Source organism: Athene cunicularia (assembly GCF_003259725.1).
Source record: "Athene cunicularia isolate RWA chromosome Z unlocalized genomic scaffold, athCun1 chrZ_part1, whole genome shotgun sequence".
NCBI classification, from domain to species: Eukaryota; Metazoa; Chordata; class Aves; order Strigiformes; family Strigidae; genus Athene; species Athene cunicularia.
In genome coordinates, this window is record NW_020799142.1 from 34,778,183 (window position 1) to 34,793,985 (window position 15,803).

Consider the following 15,803-nt stretch of genomic DNA (forward strand, 5'->3'; position numbering starts at 1 on the left):
TGCGGGCCGCGGGCTTCTGTCCCCGGTCCCTGCGCTTTTCGCGAGCGAGACCCTGACCTGAACCCCGAGCCGTCTCGATTCACCGTCTCAGCTGGAGGTGGCCTGGAGGAAGTTCCTTCCGTAAGAAGCCGCTTCCCTGCGGAGCCGGCCGTGCAGCCGGTGACTTTCAAGAGGCCGGTGTCCTGGGAGTCCTTCAGGCTTTGGCGTGACACGTTTACTGCACGGATTGGTTTTTAGAATAGAAAATACCAATTAATTCTCATCCTGTCTGACCAGATGGTTGTTTCTGAAGGTTAATCGCTGCTGAGAACTGTGAAGGTTTTATATCCTTGTGCGTGTCCATTTTCTTCCTATTGCATAGCCAGTAATTTACATGTTTTTGAAGTAATTGCCGTTGTTTGCTGTGCGTTACAGAAGAGCTCTATGTTTCTGACCGAGAGGGCAATGATTCCACTGGTGATGGGACACAAAAGAAACCCTTCAAGACTGTTCTAAAGGTAACTCTCAAAAACACCCGCTCTTTGTTTTGAAGAGTGAACTGCGCTTTAAGTCAAGTAACTGGTCTCAGAGTTCTGTGTGTCAGTTTTAGAGCTGTTTTTGCGACCCTGACCAGAAGGATCAGAAGTAGGATGTCTGATCATCTTTAAGGATGAATTTAGTGTGCTTGCGGTGCCATTGATTTTGTTATTTTTTTCCCCTTTTTAGGCTTTGATGACAGCAGGAAAGGAACCATTTCCTACTATTTATGTGGATTCGCAAAAAGAAAATGAGGTGATGTATCATTAGAGTTTCTTAGTAGAAATTATTTTAACGTTCCTTTGTGGGAAAGCCACAAGTGTAATCTTTTATCTTCTGCTCTCTCCTTGGGTTAATTTAGAGATGGGCCATCATTTCAAAGTCACAGATGAAAAATGTGAAAAAACTGTGGCACAGGGAACAAACAAAGAATGAAGCGAAGGAGAAGAAGGAGGTAGGTTGGAGGTGATGCCAAGTTGGAGGAAGCCCTCCACCTTTCTTTTCCAAAACCATTTAACAGCATTGTCGTTCCTGCCCCTCCAAAAAAGCCTCAGTTTGGTCTTTACCTGTGTCGTTTCACATGTACATTATTTACAGTTTGCCTTTGCTTGCAAATTGCTGCAACCGGGTGAATTTTGAATAATTGCAATCTATTGCCTTTAGACTTCCCAGAAAAAGTGAGAAATGCATTTGTGCATTGTTTCTCATCCTGGCCTTGAACCTGAGCACATTGAGGCCTCAGCAGGGTAACATCAAGGGTTTTTATGGTCTCCAGTAATTGTAAAGCGTGGGAATCTTACAAACCCTTGTTACAGCTGTTTAATACTTTTTGTTTTAAACCAGGCAGAAGATCTCTTGAGAAGAGAGAAGAACCTGGAGGAAGCCAAGAAGGTTGTTATCAAGAACGATCCTAGTCTTCCAGAGCCAAAATGTGTGAGTAGGATCTGGTGTACTTGCTGCAGGGCCTGTGTACAGCCTGTCTCTGCTTTGTGGCTCTGGCAGCTGTGGAAGGGCCCTGCCTTGTTACTGTTTGCAAATGTAACTTTGTTTTTCTGATTATTTGTGCCTTCTAGTATATAGACTTGGTCTGTCTCATGTGCTTGATGGGCGTCTGGACCTTCTGAGTTCACGTATCAGACTTCTCTGTGTCTGTCTGCCAGTACAGACCATAATTCTGTTTGAAAAAGCTCACTGGCTTGGCTTTGATTGCGGTGGTGGAGAGTGAAGAAGCCTCTGGTTAGAGGCTGCAGTGAGTTACCGAGGCGTGGAAGGCAGTTCCCATCCTGCTGGCCTTGGTGACGGTGCAGGCTGGTACTGCACGTGCTGTGCTGGGTTTTTGGGTAGAGCCTGAGGAGAAGAGTTTTCTAGGTGTGTGTGGAGGAGGTGGCTTTGATTGGAGCCCTGAGCATGCTCAGAGTGCCAGAAGGTGTGTCAGAGCATCCTTCCCAGGGCACCTGGTGGCTGAAGGCACCGGGGCTGCTGTGAGCTGTTGCACGTTTTCCCTTCGGTCAGATGCCCAGCAAGCTGCCTCAAAGGCAGTTACAGTCCTCAGCCTCTACCTGGCAGAGTAAACCTGCAAAGAGCAGGGGCTGGGTGGGAGCTCTCGGAATGCTGTCCCCTGCCTCAAACCCTCTTCCCTCGCTGAGGAGCTCTGAGTGTCGGCGGCCGTGCCTGTGCCCCGTCCCTGGGGAGGGGCCGCTCTGTGGAGAGGGAGGTCCCGTGCACTTGGGTTCTAAGGAGTCCTGTGGTGAATCACTTCTCCATTTGATTGCTCCCGTTCCCTGCTTCACAGGTGAAGATTGATGCGCTGGAGGCTTACAGAGGCCAGAGGGTGAAGATTTTTGGCTGGATTCACAGATTACGGAGGCAAGGTAAACCACAGGTTACCAGAATCAAAGCAGAAGTTACTGAACCTGTGCAGAGAGATGGAATGAATTGCAGTAGCCTTCACAATTTGGATGCTTAAAATGAATCAGGCAGTGCCTCTTCTTAAATTTTTAAACTGTCAGTCAGACGTTTAGTTTATCACAGCAGCCACTACAGCACTGAAAATGCTGCGTGGTGTATGAGCATACAGGCAGGTCTTAGCTGAAATCTCATGGGACTTTCAGTTTAGAGGCCAGTCCTGCAGAATTTCTGCAAAAGGATTATGTTGTGTTTTAAACTAATCCCATGAACCAAGGAGCTAACCAGCATCTGCTCAGAGTAAAATCAGCAAATTGGAATTATAAAGTTATATAAAGTAGCATAATTTCTTAAAAATAAGTTTAGCAGGTGTTACCTGCTACCAGGAGGGTTGGTGTTCTGGTCGTCAGGGTGGCTTCAGTCGGGGCACAGAAGTGCACGGCAGAGGGCTCTGACTCCACAGGCCTTTGTTGTAATTGTCCCTGGAGGGCCTGATGAAGTGGTTGTGGATCTGGATATAGTGAGCAGTTATTTCTTGCGGAGGGGTGGGCAAGCAGGCTGCCGTGGCTCCCTCGTATTGGGTGTGCCCCGGGCCTGTGCAGCCGGTCTGCAGCAGCCCCTGGAGCAGAGGGGCGGGGGGGTGAGCCCTCCCCGCTGGGCTGGCGCAGGCTTTGCGCTCTGAAAGGTTCCTGGAACACTGCTGGGGCTCAGCGCTCGCCGCAGCGGCTTTGCTTTGTAAATGGAGGAGTGGGGTCATCATCTGCTCAGCAGGGGTTAGGGTGTCTTGAGTGGGTCCATTCGAATGGATTGGCGAATAAAGCTGAGGCTCTTGCGCTTTTTTTTCTCTTTTTAACTAGGAAAAAACCTAATGTTCATTGTTTTGCGAGATGGCACCGGTTTTCTTCAGTGTGTCCTTTCAGATGAACTGGTAAGCTGTGGTGATTTAATTCTGTTCTGTCATGAAATAAGTGCTCACACCTCATCCCTTCTGTGTACATGATTAGAAGTTTTCCTAAACCTACTGATTAAGTTGTGTCTCCTACCACCGGAGTGTTTTTGCCAATGCGAGAACTATTTAGAAGTGACTCTTTTTGTCTGTGACTCCAGCAGATGTCGTAGGAGAAGCAAAAATACCCCCCCATAACGTGCCTCTGTTTTTCTCTCTGTAGTGTCAGTGTTACAACGGGCTCGTTCTCTCCACGGAGAGCAGCGTTGCAGTCTATGGTACGCTGAACCTCGTTCCTGAAGGCAAGCAGGTACGGGGCGTGGGGTCTTCGGGTGCTCCTCCTCTTTAGCATTTTATTGTTCTCCTGATGGAAGGAGAAGCAGAAGTGAAAATAATTATTAGACAATTTTGGTGGGAATTTGGTTTAGAGAAAAGAACAAACCTCCCAAAGCAGCTGCTGCCGCCCCCAGTTTGGTGTGTGACAGCTGAACTATGTGACCGTTCTGCTTTTGCCTGAAACAGTTTTCCACTCCTATGTCTCACAGATACTGCTAGAATGTAACAGTGGAAAATTTATATTAAGTAGGTGATATAGCTTTGCTTACCCTAACAAGAGGTTTCTTCAGTTTTTATTTGGTGAGGCCAAGAATTGGGGATTAGCTCTCTTACCGAGGTGGTTTGTAGGGTTGTTTCTCCTCCAGCACCTGGCAGGTGCACGAGGCAGGCAGTTCACTAGAACTTGTTTTGTAAAGCTTTGTTTATAATGGTGGTCTCAGATTAATGGCTCAGCCGGTGTGATTTTAGGTCTCAAAATATGATGCTGCTTATGCCTTGTGCCTCTCGTTCCAGTCTAGATCTACACGCTGTTACTGTGTGGAAAACTGTTGGAATCTGGATTTAGGGCTAAAGTTGTGTGGAGCAGCTGTGTGTGAGGGACGTTCCCTAGAAAGGGTTCAGGCTGACAGAGGGGATGAGCTGTTAGGAATCGTTATCTGTGACAGCAGCTCGGTGCCCTCAGTGGGGTGTGCAGGCCTCTATCAGAATATTTACTGAAAATCCTTGTAGGAATTTTGCCTTGGTTATTAAGAGGTGACTGAAAGACAAAAGTAAGTTGGTGTTGCAAAAAGGCTGTGTTGCAGAACTTAGCTTGTGGTGCAGAAACAGCAAGTGTGCTCAGGCCATGTGTGTGCTTGAGTAGGCCTTAGTAGACGTGACCTCTTAATAGCTGCTTCTAGTAATGTCAGTTTTTTCTGAAGAAGAAAGCAAAGCAGTAATGCTGAGATGTAGAGGATACTGTTTAATCTTGGTAGTCTGTCAGCTTACCTCTTCCTTTAGATACATAGTCAAAATGGTCATCAGCTCTTGTGGTGAGAGTTGTTCTTTTGTGTGGGTTGGCAATCTGTATTCTCCTGTCTGGGCTCCCGAGTAAGCGTACTAACTCTCAAAAGTTAGCAGGGAGAAGAAACATGTCTGAAAAACAAAATAAAATCACATTTTGGAGTGTTCTGTTGCTTCAAACAATGTTTCCAAGATGTGTTAGACAATATTTGAGTGATGTAGTCCCTCGCTGTGGCTGCCTGTAGTGTGTAAAATAAGGTCAAAGTGTTAACCTTTTGTGGTGCTTTTTAGAGAATTCCGTTTTCTTGTAAACTATGTACTGTTGGCCATTACTGGCATGTTTTGCAAATGAAATTTGGGTATGCTTAATTGTTCTAGTTTTCCCTGCTGCTCAGGGCCTATCCCCAAGAGATCGACGTAAGGTTAAAGAGCCGAACTCTGTGAAATGTGAGTCCACTCCCCGTTGGGTTTGCTCACCAGAAGGTAGCAAGATTTCCTTTTCGTCACTACTTACACTACCAGGACTTGTAAAAATAAATGCAGTCAATCAGGAATCGCTTCTTTAAACAACTTTATGCACTTGGTAATTATAAGTGACTCATGGTATGCTACTGCCCATAATGGTTTGGGCCGTGAAAACCCTTCATGTTTTCATGTCTCATCATAACGATGCAGTGCTTCTAGTGAACAAAAGCACCACGTTGTGGAAATCTGTAGGATTAGAGTCTGGAAATCTGCCTTTATACCCTGAAAACACTGTGAATGAGAACACGGTTTGAGGGGAGAGAAGCCGCCTGTGCCCCACGCGGGGGAGCTGGTGAGACCAGAAAGGCAGCGAGAGGTGTGCAGAGCCCGGCGGGATTGACCCGCACGGAACTTGAGTTTTCAGAGTCTGCTGGGATGCTGCCTAGTGCAGAAGGATTGCTCGGTGTCAGACACACACACCCAAAAGCACCCGCAGCGAGCCAGTTCTGCTGTCATGATCTGAGCAAGGTTTCTCAATTTTTTTGAAGTCTGCAGCCAGCAGGAGAAAGTGGCTCAAATAGCACAAAGAACAAAATACCTTGAACGCCGTACTGCGGTCTTGGGTCTGCATTTTCTTCTAATAGGTGGGAGGACTCCTCACTCTGTGTGTCTGCTGTGTTCTTAAGGCTTACGTGCTGCATTGTAGTAGCACTGTACAAACTACTGTGAAGAAAACTAACTCTGTCCTAGCCAAAACTAGTCCGTGTAATGCACAGTGTAAGTTACCACAGAATGGTTTTGGTTGGGGGGACCCTCCGAAGGTCACTGCTCCTCCCTCTTCTTGAAGATCTGACATGAGGGAGGCTTGTCCAGGTGTGCTGCTCCTGAAGGTCTCCAAGGCTGGGGACTGCAGGCTGGCTTGTCTGTGCTCTAGAATGTGAACCTTGTGAAAACGGTTCGTTATAGCCAATTGGAATCTCTCCTGTTGCATCCCGAGACAGTTGTCCTTTTGCTGGACATGTCCAAAGAGAGTCTGGCTCCACCTTCCCTATAACCACCCGCTAGATATTGCAGATATTAAGTAGTTTCCCCCAGCTTAGCTTTCTGTTCTCCAGCTGAATAAACCCAGCTGACTGTGGGGTCTTACACTTGGACTGAAGGTGTGTGGGAGCTCCTCGTCACCTGGCTGCAGTACTCCGTCCCATTTATGTTCAGTCAGGGAGACCCGTGCTGGGTCACAAACGGTGTTTCCAACAAAGTTGGAAAATACTGCCATTAGGATTTCAGCATCTTTTGTTGCAGCTGGATTAACATCTCTGCTACGATGCCAGGCGGGGACATCCAAGGGGCAAAAAATGGACTTGTGAAACTTTTGTTTCTCTTCCCATTGTCAGGCTCCGGGAGGCCACGAGCTGAACTGCGACTACTGGGAGCTTATTGGTCTGGCCCCAGCAGGAGGGGCTGACAATCTCCTCAACGAGGATTCCGAGGTTGATGTGCAACTTAACAACAGGCATATGATGATTCGGGGCGAGAATATGTCCAAAATCTTCAAGGTGCGCTCCATGGTAGTGCAGGCCTTCAGGGATCACTTCTTTGCCAACGGATACTACGAAGTAAGTATGTTCTCCCTTGTCAGCAAGGACTGTGGTCGTGTCCTGACTTCCAGGCTGTCTTTTTCCTGGAAAAACTGTGCAGACTTTCTAATTGACCAGGCGGGACAAAAGAGAAGCTGTTTCTAAGGAAACTGCTATTTGATTGCTTCCATAGACATATCTCAAAGGCATGTAGATGCTTCTGCGGCGCAGAAGCGTCACGGCACACGTCGCAAACAGCTGCATGGCCCTTTTTAAGGTGCAGAGGGACACCAGACTGAAGAGCAGGTCTGTGTGTTCTCCTTAATTCCTCTCTCGAGTAGTGACCATCCTGTTCTTTAACAGGTCACACCGCCCACTTTAGTGCAGACGCAGGTGGAAGGAGGCTCGACCCTGTTCAAACTGGACTATTTTGGTGAAGAGGCGTACTTGACGCAGTCGTCCCAGCTCTACCTGGAGACCTGCATCCCGGCCTTAGGAGATGTTTTCTGCGTTGCTCAGTCGTACAGGGCAGAGCAGTCCAGGACCCGCAGACACCTGGCAGAGTACGGAGAGAGGACACTTCTGTGCTGTTCTAAGTGGATTCCTGAAGCGGGGGAGTAGCAGCAGCTGGGTGATGTAGTGTGCAGCGAGCAGCCAGCGTAACGCTGCCGTGGAAGGGCTGAGCAAAAGTCTCTTTGGGTAACACTTTGTCTTGGTGAATTGTCATGCTGTGCTGACAGTCAGTGAAGGAAGGTCCAGGTGAAACAGAGCTGAGCTATTTTTGGGAAGCTTTGTCTTTTTAGAAATTACAGTTTATATTGTTGCTTTCCTTTTTTTTATGGCTTTATTTTCAAAGGGGACAAAAATGTGTGGTTTGGGGTTGTCGGGTGTTTTTTCATGACAGTGGTTTTTTTCATAGATAAAGATTCGTTGCTTGTGTGTGGTTGTGTAATGGTGTGGCTTTGTGTTTCAGGTACACTCACATTGAAGCTGAATGTCCGTTTATAAGTTTTGAGGATTTGTTGGACCGACTGGAGAACTTGGTTTGTGATGTGGTAGACAGAGTCTTGAAATCTCCTGCATCGAGCTTACTGTACGACCTAAACCCGGTAGGCAGCAGCGTGGGGTGGTCACAGACAGCCAGGAAAACACAACCTTCAGCCTTTCCTGCTGAGCACCTTCGTTGGGGAAGGCAGGGCATGGCAGTGAGCTCTGCCAGCTTACTGTTGTTAATAATAAAAGTATTAACTAACCTCAAAAGAATGAAAATGCTGCAGGGCTGGTAATGACTCTTCCAGAAGCAGGGGACTGTGGGGAAGGAGTTCCCTGCTAGCCCCTTCCAGGAGCCAGCAGTGTGCTGGGATTTATTGCAGCGTGTGCTGTACCAGTGGAATAAAAACCTCTATCCCAGAGCTCGTAATATTGATCGGCTGGTACTTGCAGATTGAGCACAAGGGAGCAATGAAACAACCGGTGTTTTACTTTCCACCCTGGAACATGGAGCTCTAAGCCATTTTCATTTGTTAGAGACCCTTTGTCTTCTGTTGCCTTCGCAAGGAAGATGGCTTTAAGAGCCTGCTGACCTTATCTCCATCTCTAGCTTTTCTCTCACAGCACGTACAAACTCCTTGTTAACTTGCCCCGATTTCCCAATAAACGCCGGGAGGTTCAGTTTTAAATTTGGGCTGAGGCTGGGCTCAGGAAACGGCGGGAGCAAGCCCACCTGCTGCAGGCGGGGCTGAAGCTGTTCTGGGCACAGGGAAGCCAAAACCTTCTGCGGCCTCGCCCATGGAGCCTCTGCGAGGGGCCGAGTGTGATGCTTCCTCTCCTCTCCCTCCTGCCACCCCTTTCAGCACCTGTCCTGTGAGCTTTACTGTGCTGGGACAGAGGTTGTGTTTGGCTCTAGCTTCTCAGCACTGAGCAGCATTTCTTTATTAAGTCATAACTTGTTGATGTATGAGCTGGGAAGACTGGTGTGTATGCTTTGAGCCTGGAAGTGGACTCGCTGATCAACTAGGAATGTACTTTTCTTTAAAAACAGTGCTTTTCTGCCTGGCTTTATGTCTACTCTTATTTTTCAGGGCTTCCAGCCCCCTAAACGTCCTTTCCGACGAATGAACTACACGGAGGCCATTGAGTGGTTGAAGGAGCACGATGTGAAGAAGGAAGATGGCACTTACTACGAGTTTGGGGAAGTAAGTCTTTCTGGGGCTCTTCAGGAATTCACACCAAACCAGACCCCGCTGCCCTGCGCCTGGGGCGTGTCAGTCCCTCGAGGAACAGTGTGTTTGGGCCACGGTGCTGTTGGCTTGGCTGTTGCTGTGTGAATCTGTTGTGTTTTGTTTGGAATGATACTGATCGGGAGGGATGTTCTAGTCTCATGGGAGGTTTGCTATAAACCAGAGGCCTGTCTGGACGGTGCTGGGAGGTGTAGCAGTGCTGTACTGGGGAGTGCACGCCTGGGTTGGGTTGTCATAGAACGTCTTTGAACATGGGAATCAAAACCTGTCTGTCTGTTCCCTGTCTCGTTCTCCAGCCTGTAAGGCAAAATGATGTGAAGGAGCTTGAGAGGACTTGGTGGTGTAGCCCTGCTCCTCAAAGGATTTAAGAGAAGTGACATTTTTAGGAGGAGACCTAAGAAAATCAGAATCTAAGAAAAGTGTGATAGCATTGGCTGAATAAAAGTCAGAATTAAACCTTCTAGGGATAGACAGGGTTTGACTAAGCAAAGCGTGTTGGTTTAAGAAGCTGTGATCACGGTATCAGTGATGTGTCCTGTCTGTCAGCGTAATGGGGGTGTCACCCTTAGCTTCTACCCAGTTTTCTAACAGTAACGTTGTTGAATTGGTCTGCTTGGTGTTTCACAGTTTATCAAATTGCAGTCAGAAAACTTGGATAAAAACCAAATAACCTCATCTATATAACTACTCAGTTGAGGTTTTGAAAAAACAGCCCATATACATAACGGGGAAACACTTGTGCATCTTAGTCTTGAGATCTATGGAAGGTGGTTTTGGGGAGGAGGGAGATCAGGCTCTTTGGTGTTACTGGTTGTTTGGAAAGTCTACATTTCAGGTTAGGTTTTCCTCAGTTTCCTGTCTGAAACATTGGGAAGACTTGGATTTTAGTTGAACAGGTTTTCTTTCCTGATGTATGATTTATATATTTTCCCCTACGATAAGTTTGTTTTAAAAATCTAGGTATGTGGGGATGAATGTGTGGATACATGTGGTCCAAAACTGTCTTTGTTTCATGCCTGATGCGTGTGGGACTCAAGGTATTGGAGTGGTTTGGGTTTTAAGTATTAATAAAGTCATCTTTAACCTTAGGATATTCCTGAAGCTCCTGAGAGGCTGATGACAGACACTATTAACGAACCAATCCTGCTGTGCCGATTTCCTGCAGAGATAAAGTCCTTCTACATGCAGCGCTGCCACGACGACTCCCGGCTCACCGAATCCGTAAGTTGTGCTGCAGGAGCGGGGAAAGTCGGTGTGAGCGAGTGCTCCAGGAAATTCCTGGAGAATTCTTTCCAGGTTCTGCTTTGGGCGTCTCTTGGCGTGGTGCGTTGATCTGACAGAAATAAAGGGATCAGCTCTGCAGAGCTGCTGGGATGTGGGGTCACCGCGAGCTCCGCGCCCGCCCCGGGTGAGCGGCAGGGCAAGGTCTTGCTCTCGGAGAGGGTGTTGTCTGAGCACTCGCTCTCTGGCAGCTGGGAACAGTGGTGGTTGGTAGGAATGCTGCTGGGTTTGTGGTTTTGTGGTGTGGTTTTTATTTTTCTGTTTTTGTTTGGTTTTGTGGTTTTCTTGGTGTGTTTTTTGTGGGTTGGGTTTTCAGTTTTATAGTTTGGTGAGGCCAGGAGTATTAGGCTAGAAAACCTAGTCAGTCACTTCATTCCATCTGTAACTTGGGTCTGGAAGGAGTCGCCCGCCTTCCTGTCACCGAGAATTAAAATCACATGGTCAAACGTGTTGTGGATATAGTTCTAAGTCTGGGCTGTTTTCCCTCCCTCTTCTGCAGGCAGCTTAATTGTCATAGTTTGACTGTACGTGGTGTGTTGTAGGTTGATGTGTTGATGCCGAACGTCGGTGAAATCGTCGGCGGCTCCATGCGCATCTGGGACAGCGAGGAGCTGCTCCAAGGCTACAAGAGAGAGGGCATCGATCCCACGCCCTACTACTGGTACACCGACCAGGTCTGTGAAACAGCAGCCCTGCTGCCTCTCGCATACGATACTCCATTGGTCCCTTTTTAACTGTGCTGACGACGACGCGGTCTGAATTAGAAACGTATTTCAATGTATTTCTGGTGGCCCAAAGTAGTTGTCATGTAGCCATTGGCAAAATGTGTTGGGTAAGAGTGTCCCTTCTGTTAAAACCGCGGCTGTGCCAGGTCACCCTCCCCAGGGGGGTGGTGCGGGCGTGCTCCTCTCGTGACACCTCCTGACGTGTTTGCTTTTAGATATGGGGGTTGGACCTCGCCGGCTGGAGTGCCTGAGCTCTGGCTGGTGTCAGGGCAGGAGAGGAGGCAGCTGAAAAAGAATCGCCAAGGCTTCCTTTTTCACCTTCCTTTTTCCCTTTCTAGTCCTTATGCTGCCCCAGGAGACTCAGGACAACTGAGCACTGAAACAGTATAGTCGCTTTCCTCATCACTCAGAAAATAATCTTGGAAGGGTTTGCCTTTGGGTGGTGGGTTTTTTTTTCTGGTGTTATTACTGCAATTATAAATAACAAGAAAGCTTTAATAACTGCTTTCCGATTTTAATTTCACAGAGAAAATACGGCACGTGCCCTCACGGTGGATATGGTTTGGGGTTAGAACGGTTCCTGACCTGGATCCTGAATAGACACCACATCCGAGACGTCTGTCTCTACCCACGCTTCGTCCAGCGCTGCAAACCGTAGCCATCCTCCTGATAACCTCCTGCAAAACGGGCAACTGGTGCTTGGAAAGGGACGATACACTCTGCTATACTACAGCCTGTCTAAGGACAAGCCTTACCACAGCCTGTTGTTAATATAAATACTCATTTAGGGCATGAAAAGGAAAACAAACCAACCCCTTTTTTAATGGAAAATGCTACTAATTAACTGGAAGAAGCCTTAGAAAAAAAATGTTAGGTGCGTTTATGCTCTTCAAGTCAACACAAAGCAAAGATCCTGATATGCTGTCATTTAAAAAGCAAGATGATGCTTCTGGTTTTAATTTCGGTGACTTAAAATGTGCTGGGCATAAATATGCTGGGCATTTGATTTATGTTTTTTTTAACCTGCTTTAATTCCACTCTGTTCTCCTGTGGTTTCTTGTTGGAGAGATCAGGAGTTCAGGCTCTTTTAAATTCCCAAATACTGATCTCTGAGAATGACGAGACATCTAAAGAGCTCAACAAAGTATAAAAATGGGAATAATGATATTAAGTGCTGTGATTTTGTAGCTGCTGCTGGTTTTAATGGAAGTTCTGTTGCAAGGTGTGTAGTACTGAACACAAACTCCCCTGCAGGAGACGTGGGTCGGTGGGTTGGTTGGTTGGTAGATTTTTCCCCATTATTTATTGGTTAGAAGGGAAGAGGCTGGGGGCGGGGGGGAGGCGTTGCTGCTATTTGTCCTGCTCCCTGGGTGAAGCGCTGCAGCAGGTCCCTGCACACCCGGGTGGCCCCTGGACACTGGGGTGCTTGTGGTGCCTTCCAAACCCAGCTCCTGCCCTGCTTCAAACCAGAAGTGACTGAAGACCCAAAGAAACTCTGCAGGGCAGTTGGATTTCAGTGTTGTGCCTGCCTGAATCCCTGTCCCAGCCACGCTCCCCCTTCACGCTGCAGCAGGTTTTCCTGTAGAGCGGTTCCCTCTCCTAGCTGGCTCTCCGTGTTCTTGTGTTGCTGCATCTGAGAAGATTCTCTGGCTGTAATCAAGTTATCAGATAGGATTAATTCAATAGTTAACGTGTTGTCATCCATATGCTTTTTAGTCATAAAGCAGTTTCCTCGAGTAGAGAGAACCAGGGGCAGGTGTGTCACGCGGTGCCTGCACTGAGCCTTCATCCGCACTCGCCGTCCGTAGCGTTGCTGACCCGGGCGATACCCGTATTTTTGTAATAAATCACTGGTTTTGTTCATTGTGCATGTTGCATATATAAACTGGTTTAAATCAGCAACCAATAAATTGTGGCAACATAAGCTGGAGTACAGGACGGTAGCTCCTGACCTGTGATGTCTGTTCTTTTCCTTTCCCCTGCCCTTTGGCGCTTGCTCAGTGCAGCCCCTCCCGGCACAGGCACCATCCGCGTGGGCAAAAGCAGAGGAAAAGTGACTTCAAGTGTGGGAAGCACACGTTCTAGCTCATTTCATTTTATAAACTAAATCCCCATTAATGACCTAAAGGCACGAATTTTGCCATTTGTATAGACCTCAGGTGCCCTGCTGAAGCAGCCTAGAGAGAAAAGCTGTGAATAAACGTGCTGAAGGATGGGCTGCCCCGTGCCCGACCATGTTTGTGGGGGAAGTCAACATCTGCCTGGCCAGCAGTGCAGGCGGAAGAGGAGAGGGTATTCCAGAGCTCAGGAACAGCGGGACTGGACGTCCTGGGTTTGTTGGGGCCTGCAGTGGCATCGCCGGGACCTGGGGGGTGCCCCTTCGCAGCAGGGGAGGTGAGAACTGCGAGGAGGAATGACACATGCTCTACAAAATAAGCACTGCTGGGATGGTTTTCCTTCTACCCACCTCTGAATTCACCCTTCTCACCTGCTTTTCAGTCCTTTTGTAGCCACAGCAGAAGAAAACTGTGCAGTAACCTGCCTCAGCGCGCTCTCATGCTTTTCCTTGCTCCATTTTTGATGGGTTGTTCTTCCAAAGTAGAACTTAGAAGATTGTTTTAAATACCTGCAAAAGTATAGTCAGCTGTAAGTTTCCAGTGGTTTGGGGGATTGCTGTCTCTGTATTAGCTCCATAAGTTAGAGGAAGAGGAGAAAAATTAACCAGATCGATGGCAACTAAATGCCAGGGTTTCCTTACTTCTTACATGGCAACTTGAGCTACAGGAAAAGCCACCAAATAGTAATCACACCCCCTGGGGTTTAGTTTTTGTGGGTTTTAGTTTAGTTTTTGTGGGATTTTTTTGTTGTTAAGTGTTTTGGGGGATGGTGAGAGTTTTTTGGGGAGGGGAGCTCGATAGCCTTCGGTTATCCAGAATATTTAGGAATTTATGAACATACAAAGCGTTTTTAAAAAAGATTTCCTTCAAGTGACTGAAGTGACAAGAAGGGAGGAGAAAAGTTGGGAAAAGATCCTACTATGAAAACACCCCTCGTTGGCAATCGTTTTTCTGTCCTTGGACGCGGCAGGGCTCAGCTGCTCTGCTTTTAACATCACTTTATAGAATCTTTTTCAGTGTCTATTTAAGGTTTTAAATCTTTATTTTTTGATTGCGTCCTTACAGAACTTGCTGCATTGGCTTATGTCCCTTTTAGGTATCGTAACGCCAATTTTAGACTTTTGGGTGTCAATTTAAGATTTTAAATCTTTAGGGTTTTTTATTGCATCCTTACAAACTTTGCTGCATTGGCTTATGCTCATTTTAGGTTTCTTAACGCCAATTTTAGACTTTTTTGGGTGTCAACTTAAAATCTTAAGTCTTTATTTTTTTGATTGTGTCCTTACAAAACTTGCTGCATTGGCTTATGCCCATTTAAAGTATACTTAACGCCAATTTTAGACTATTTTAGGTGTCAGCTTAAGATTCTAAGTCTTTATTTTTTTGATTGCATCCTGACAAAACTTGCTGCATTGTCTTATATCCATTTAGGTTTACATAACACCAATTTTAGCCTTTTTTGGCTGTCAACTTAAGATTTTAAGTCTTTATTTTTTTGATTGCGTCCTTACAAAACTTGCTGCATTGGCTTATGCCCATTTTACGTTTACTTAACCCCAACTTTAGACTTTTTTGCGTGTCAATTTAAGATTTTAAGTCTTTATTTTTTTGATTGTGTCCTTACAAACTTTGCTGCATTGGCTTATGCTCATTTTAGGTTTCTTAACGCCAACTTTAGACTTTTTTGGGTGTCAACTTAAGATTTTAAATCCTTTATTTTTTGATTGCGTCCTTAGAAAACTTGCTGCATTGTCTTACATCCATTTAGGTTTACTTAACACCAATTTTAGACATTTCTGGGTGTCGATTTAAGATTTTAAGTCTTTATATTTTTGATTGTGTCCTTAGAAAACTTGCTGCGTTGGCTTATGCCCATTTTACGTTTACTTAACCCCAATTTTAAACTTTTTTGGGTGTCAACTTAAGATTTTAAATCCTTTATTTTTTGATTGCGTCCTTACAAAACTTGCTGCATTGTCTTACATCCATCTAGGTTTACTTAACACCAATTTTAGACATTTTTGGGTGTCAATTTAAGATTTTAAGACTTTAGATTTTTGATTGTGTCCTTAGAAAACTTGCTGCGTTGGCTTATGCCCATTTTACGTTTACTTAACCCCAACTTTAAACTTTTTTGGGTGTCAACTTAAGATTTTAAATCCTTTATTTTTTGATTGCGTCCTTAGAAAACTTGCTGCATTGTCTTACATCCATCTAGGTTTACTTAACACCAATTTTAGACATTTTTGGGTGTCAATTTAAGATTTTAAGTCTTTAGATTTTTGATTGTGTCCTTAGAAAACTTGCTGCGTTGGCTTATGCCCGTTTTAGGTTTCTTAACGCCAATTTTAGACTTTTTTTTGCGTGTCAATCTAAAATTTTAAATCTTTAACCTTTTTTAGTGCGTCCTTACAAAACTCCCCGCGTTGCCTTATGTCCGCTTTAGCGTTTTTAACGTCAATTTTAGCCTTTTTTGGGGGGGTTATTTTCCTCCCAGTAGCTCGCCTGCTGGCAAACCAAACCTTCCTGACACCCCCCCAGCGCCTCACGCGAGGGGTGTCCTCCTTCTAAAACCACTCGATTTGGGGTTTTTTTGTTGTTTTTTTCCTTGCCTTGCAGCGCGGCGGGCTTCACCCTCTCTCCTCCGCGTCCTGTGGTAACGGTCGCGCACAGGGACTCCGCGGAACGGCGCC

At 46.4% G+C, this 15,803-nt stretch overlaps 1 protein-coding gene across 2 annotated transcripts in view; it reads left to right on the top strand.

Moving 5' to 3' along the window:
* Positions 1-386: 386 nt before the first annotated feature.
* Positions 387-15,803, top strand: part of NARS (asparaginyl-tRNA synthetase) — a 36,213-nt gene continuing 20,796 nt past the window's right edge. Inside the window, exons 1-14 of one of the 2 annotated variants that reach the window (XM_026866013.1) lie at positions 387-497; positions 706-771; positions 878-970; positions 1,360-1,449; positions 2,309-2,387; positions 3,279-3,349; positions 3,591-3,677; positions 6,565-6,786; positions 7,111-7,310; positions 7,721-7,856; positions 8,829-8,942; positions 10,077-10,208; positions 10,811-10,942; positions 11,520-11,651. In XM_026866013.1, coding sequence (XP_026721814.1) covers positions 712-771; positions 878-970; positions 1,360-1,449; positions 2,309-2,387; positions 3,279-3,349; positions 3,591-3,677; positions 6,565-6,786; positions 7,111-7,310; positions 7,721-7,856; positions 8,829-8,942; positions 10,077-10,208; positions 10,811-10,942; positions 11,520-11,651 — 1,548 coding nt within the window. In that variant the 5' untranslated portion in view covers positions 387-497; positions 706-711. Of the gene's footprint in view, positions 498-705; positions 772-877; positions 971-1,359; positions 1,450-2,308; positions 2,388-3,278; positions 3,350-3,590; positions 3,678-6,564; positions 6,787-7,110; positions 7,311-7,720; positions 7,857-8,828; positions 8,943-10,076; positions 10,209-10,810; positions 10,943-11,519; positions 12,397-15,803 lie in introns of those variants that run through there. The other variant, XM_026866014.1, reaches the window with a different exon arrangement.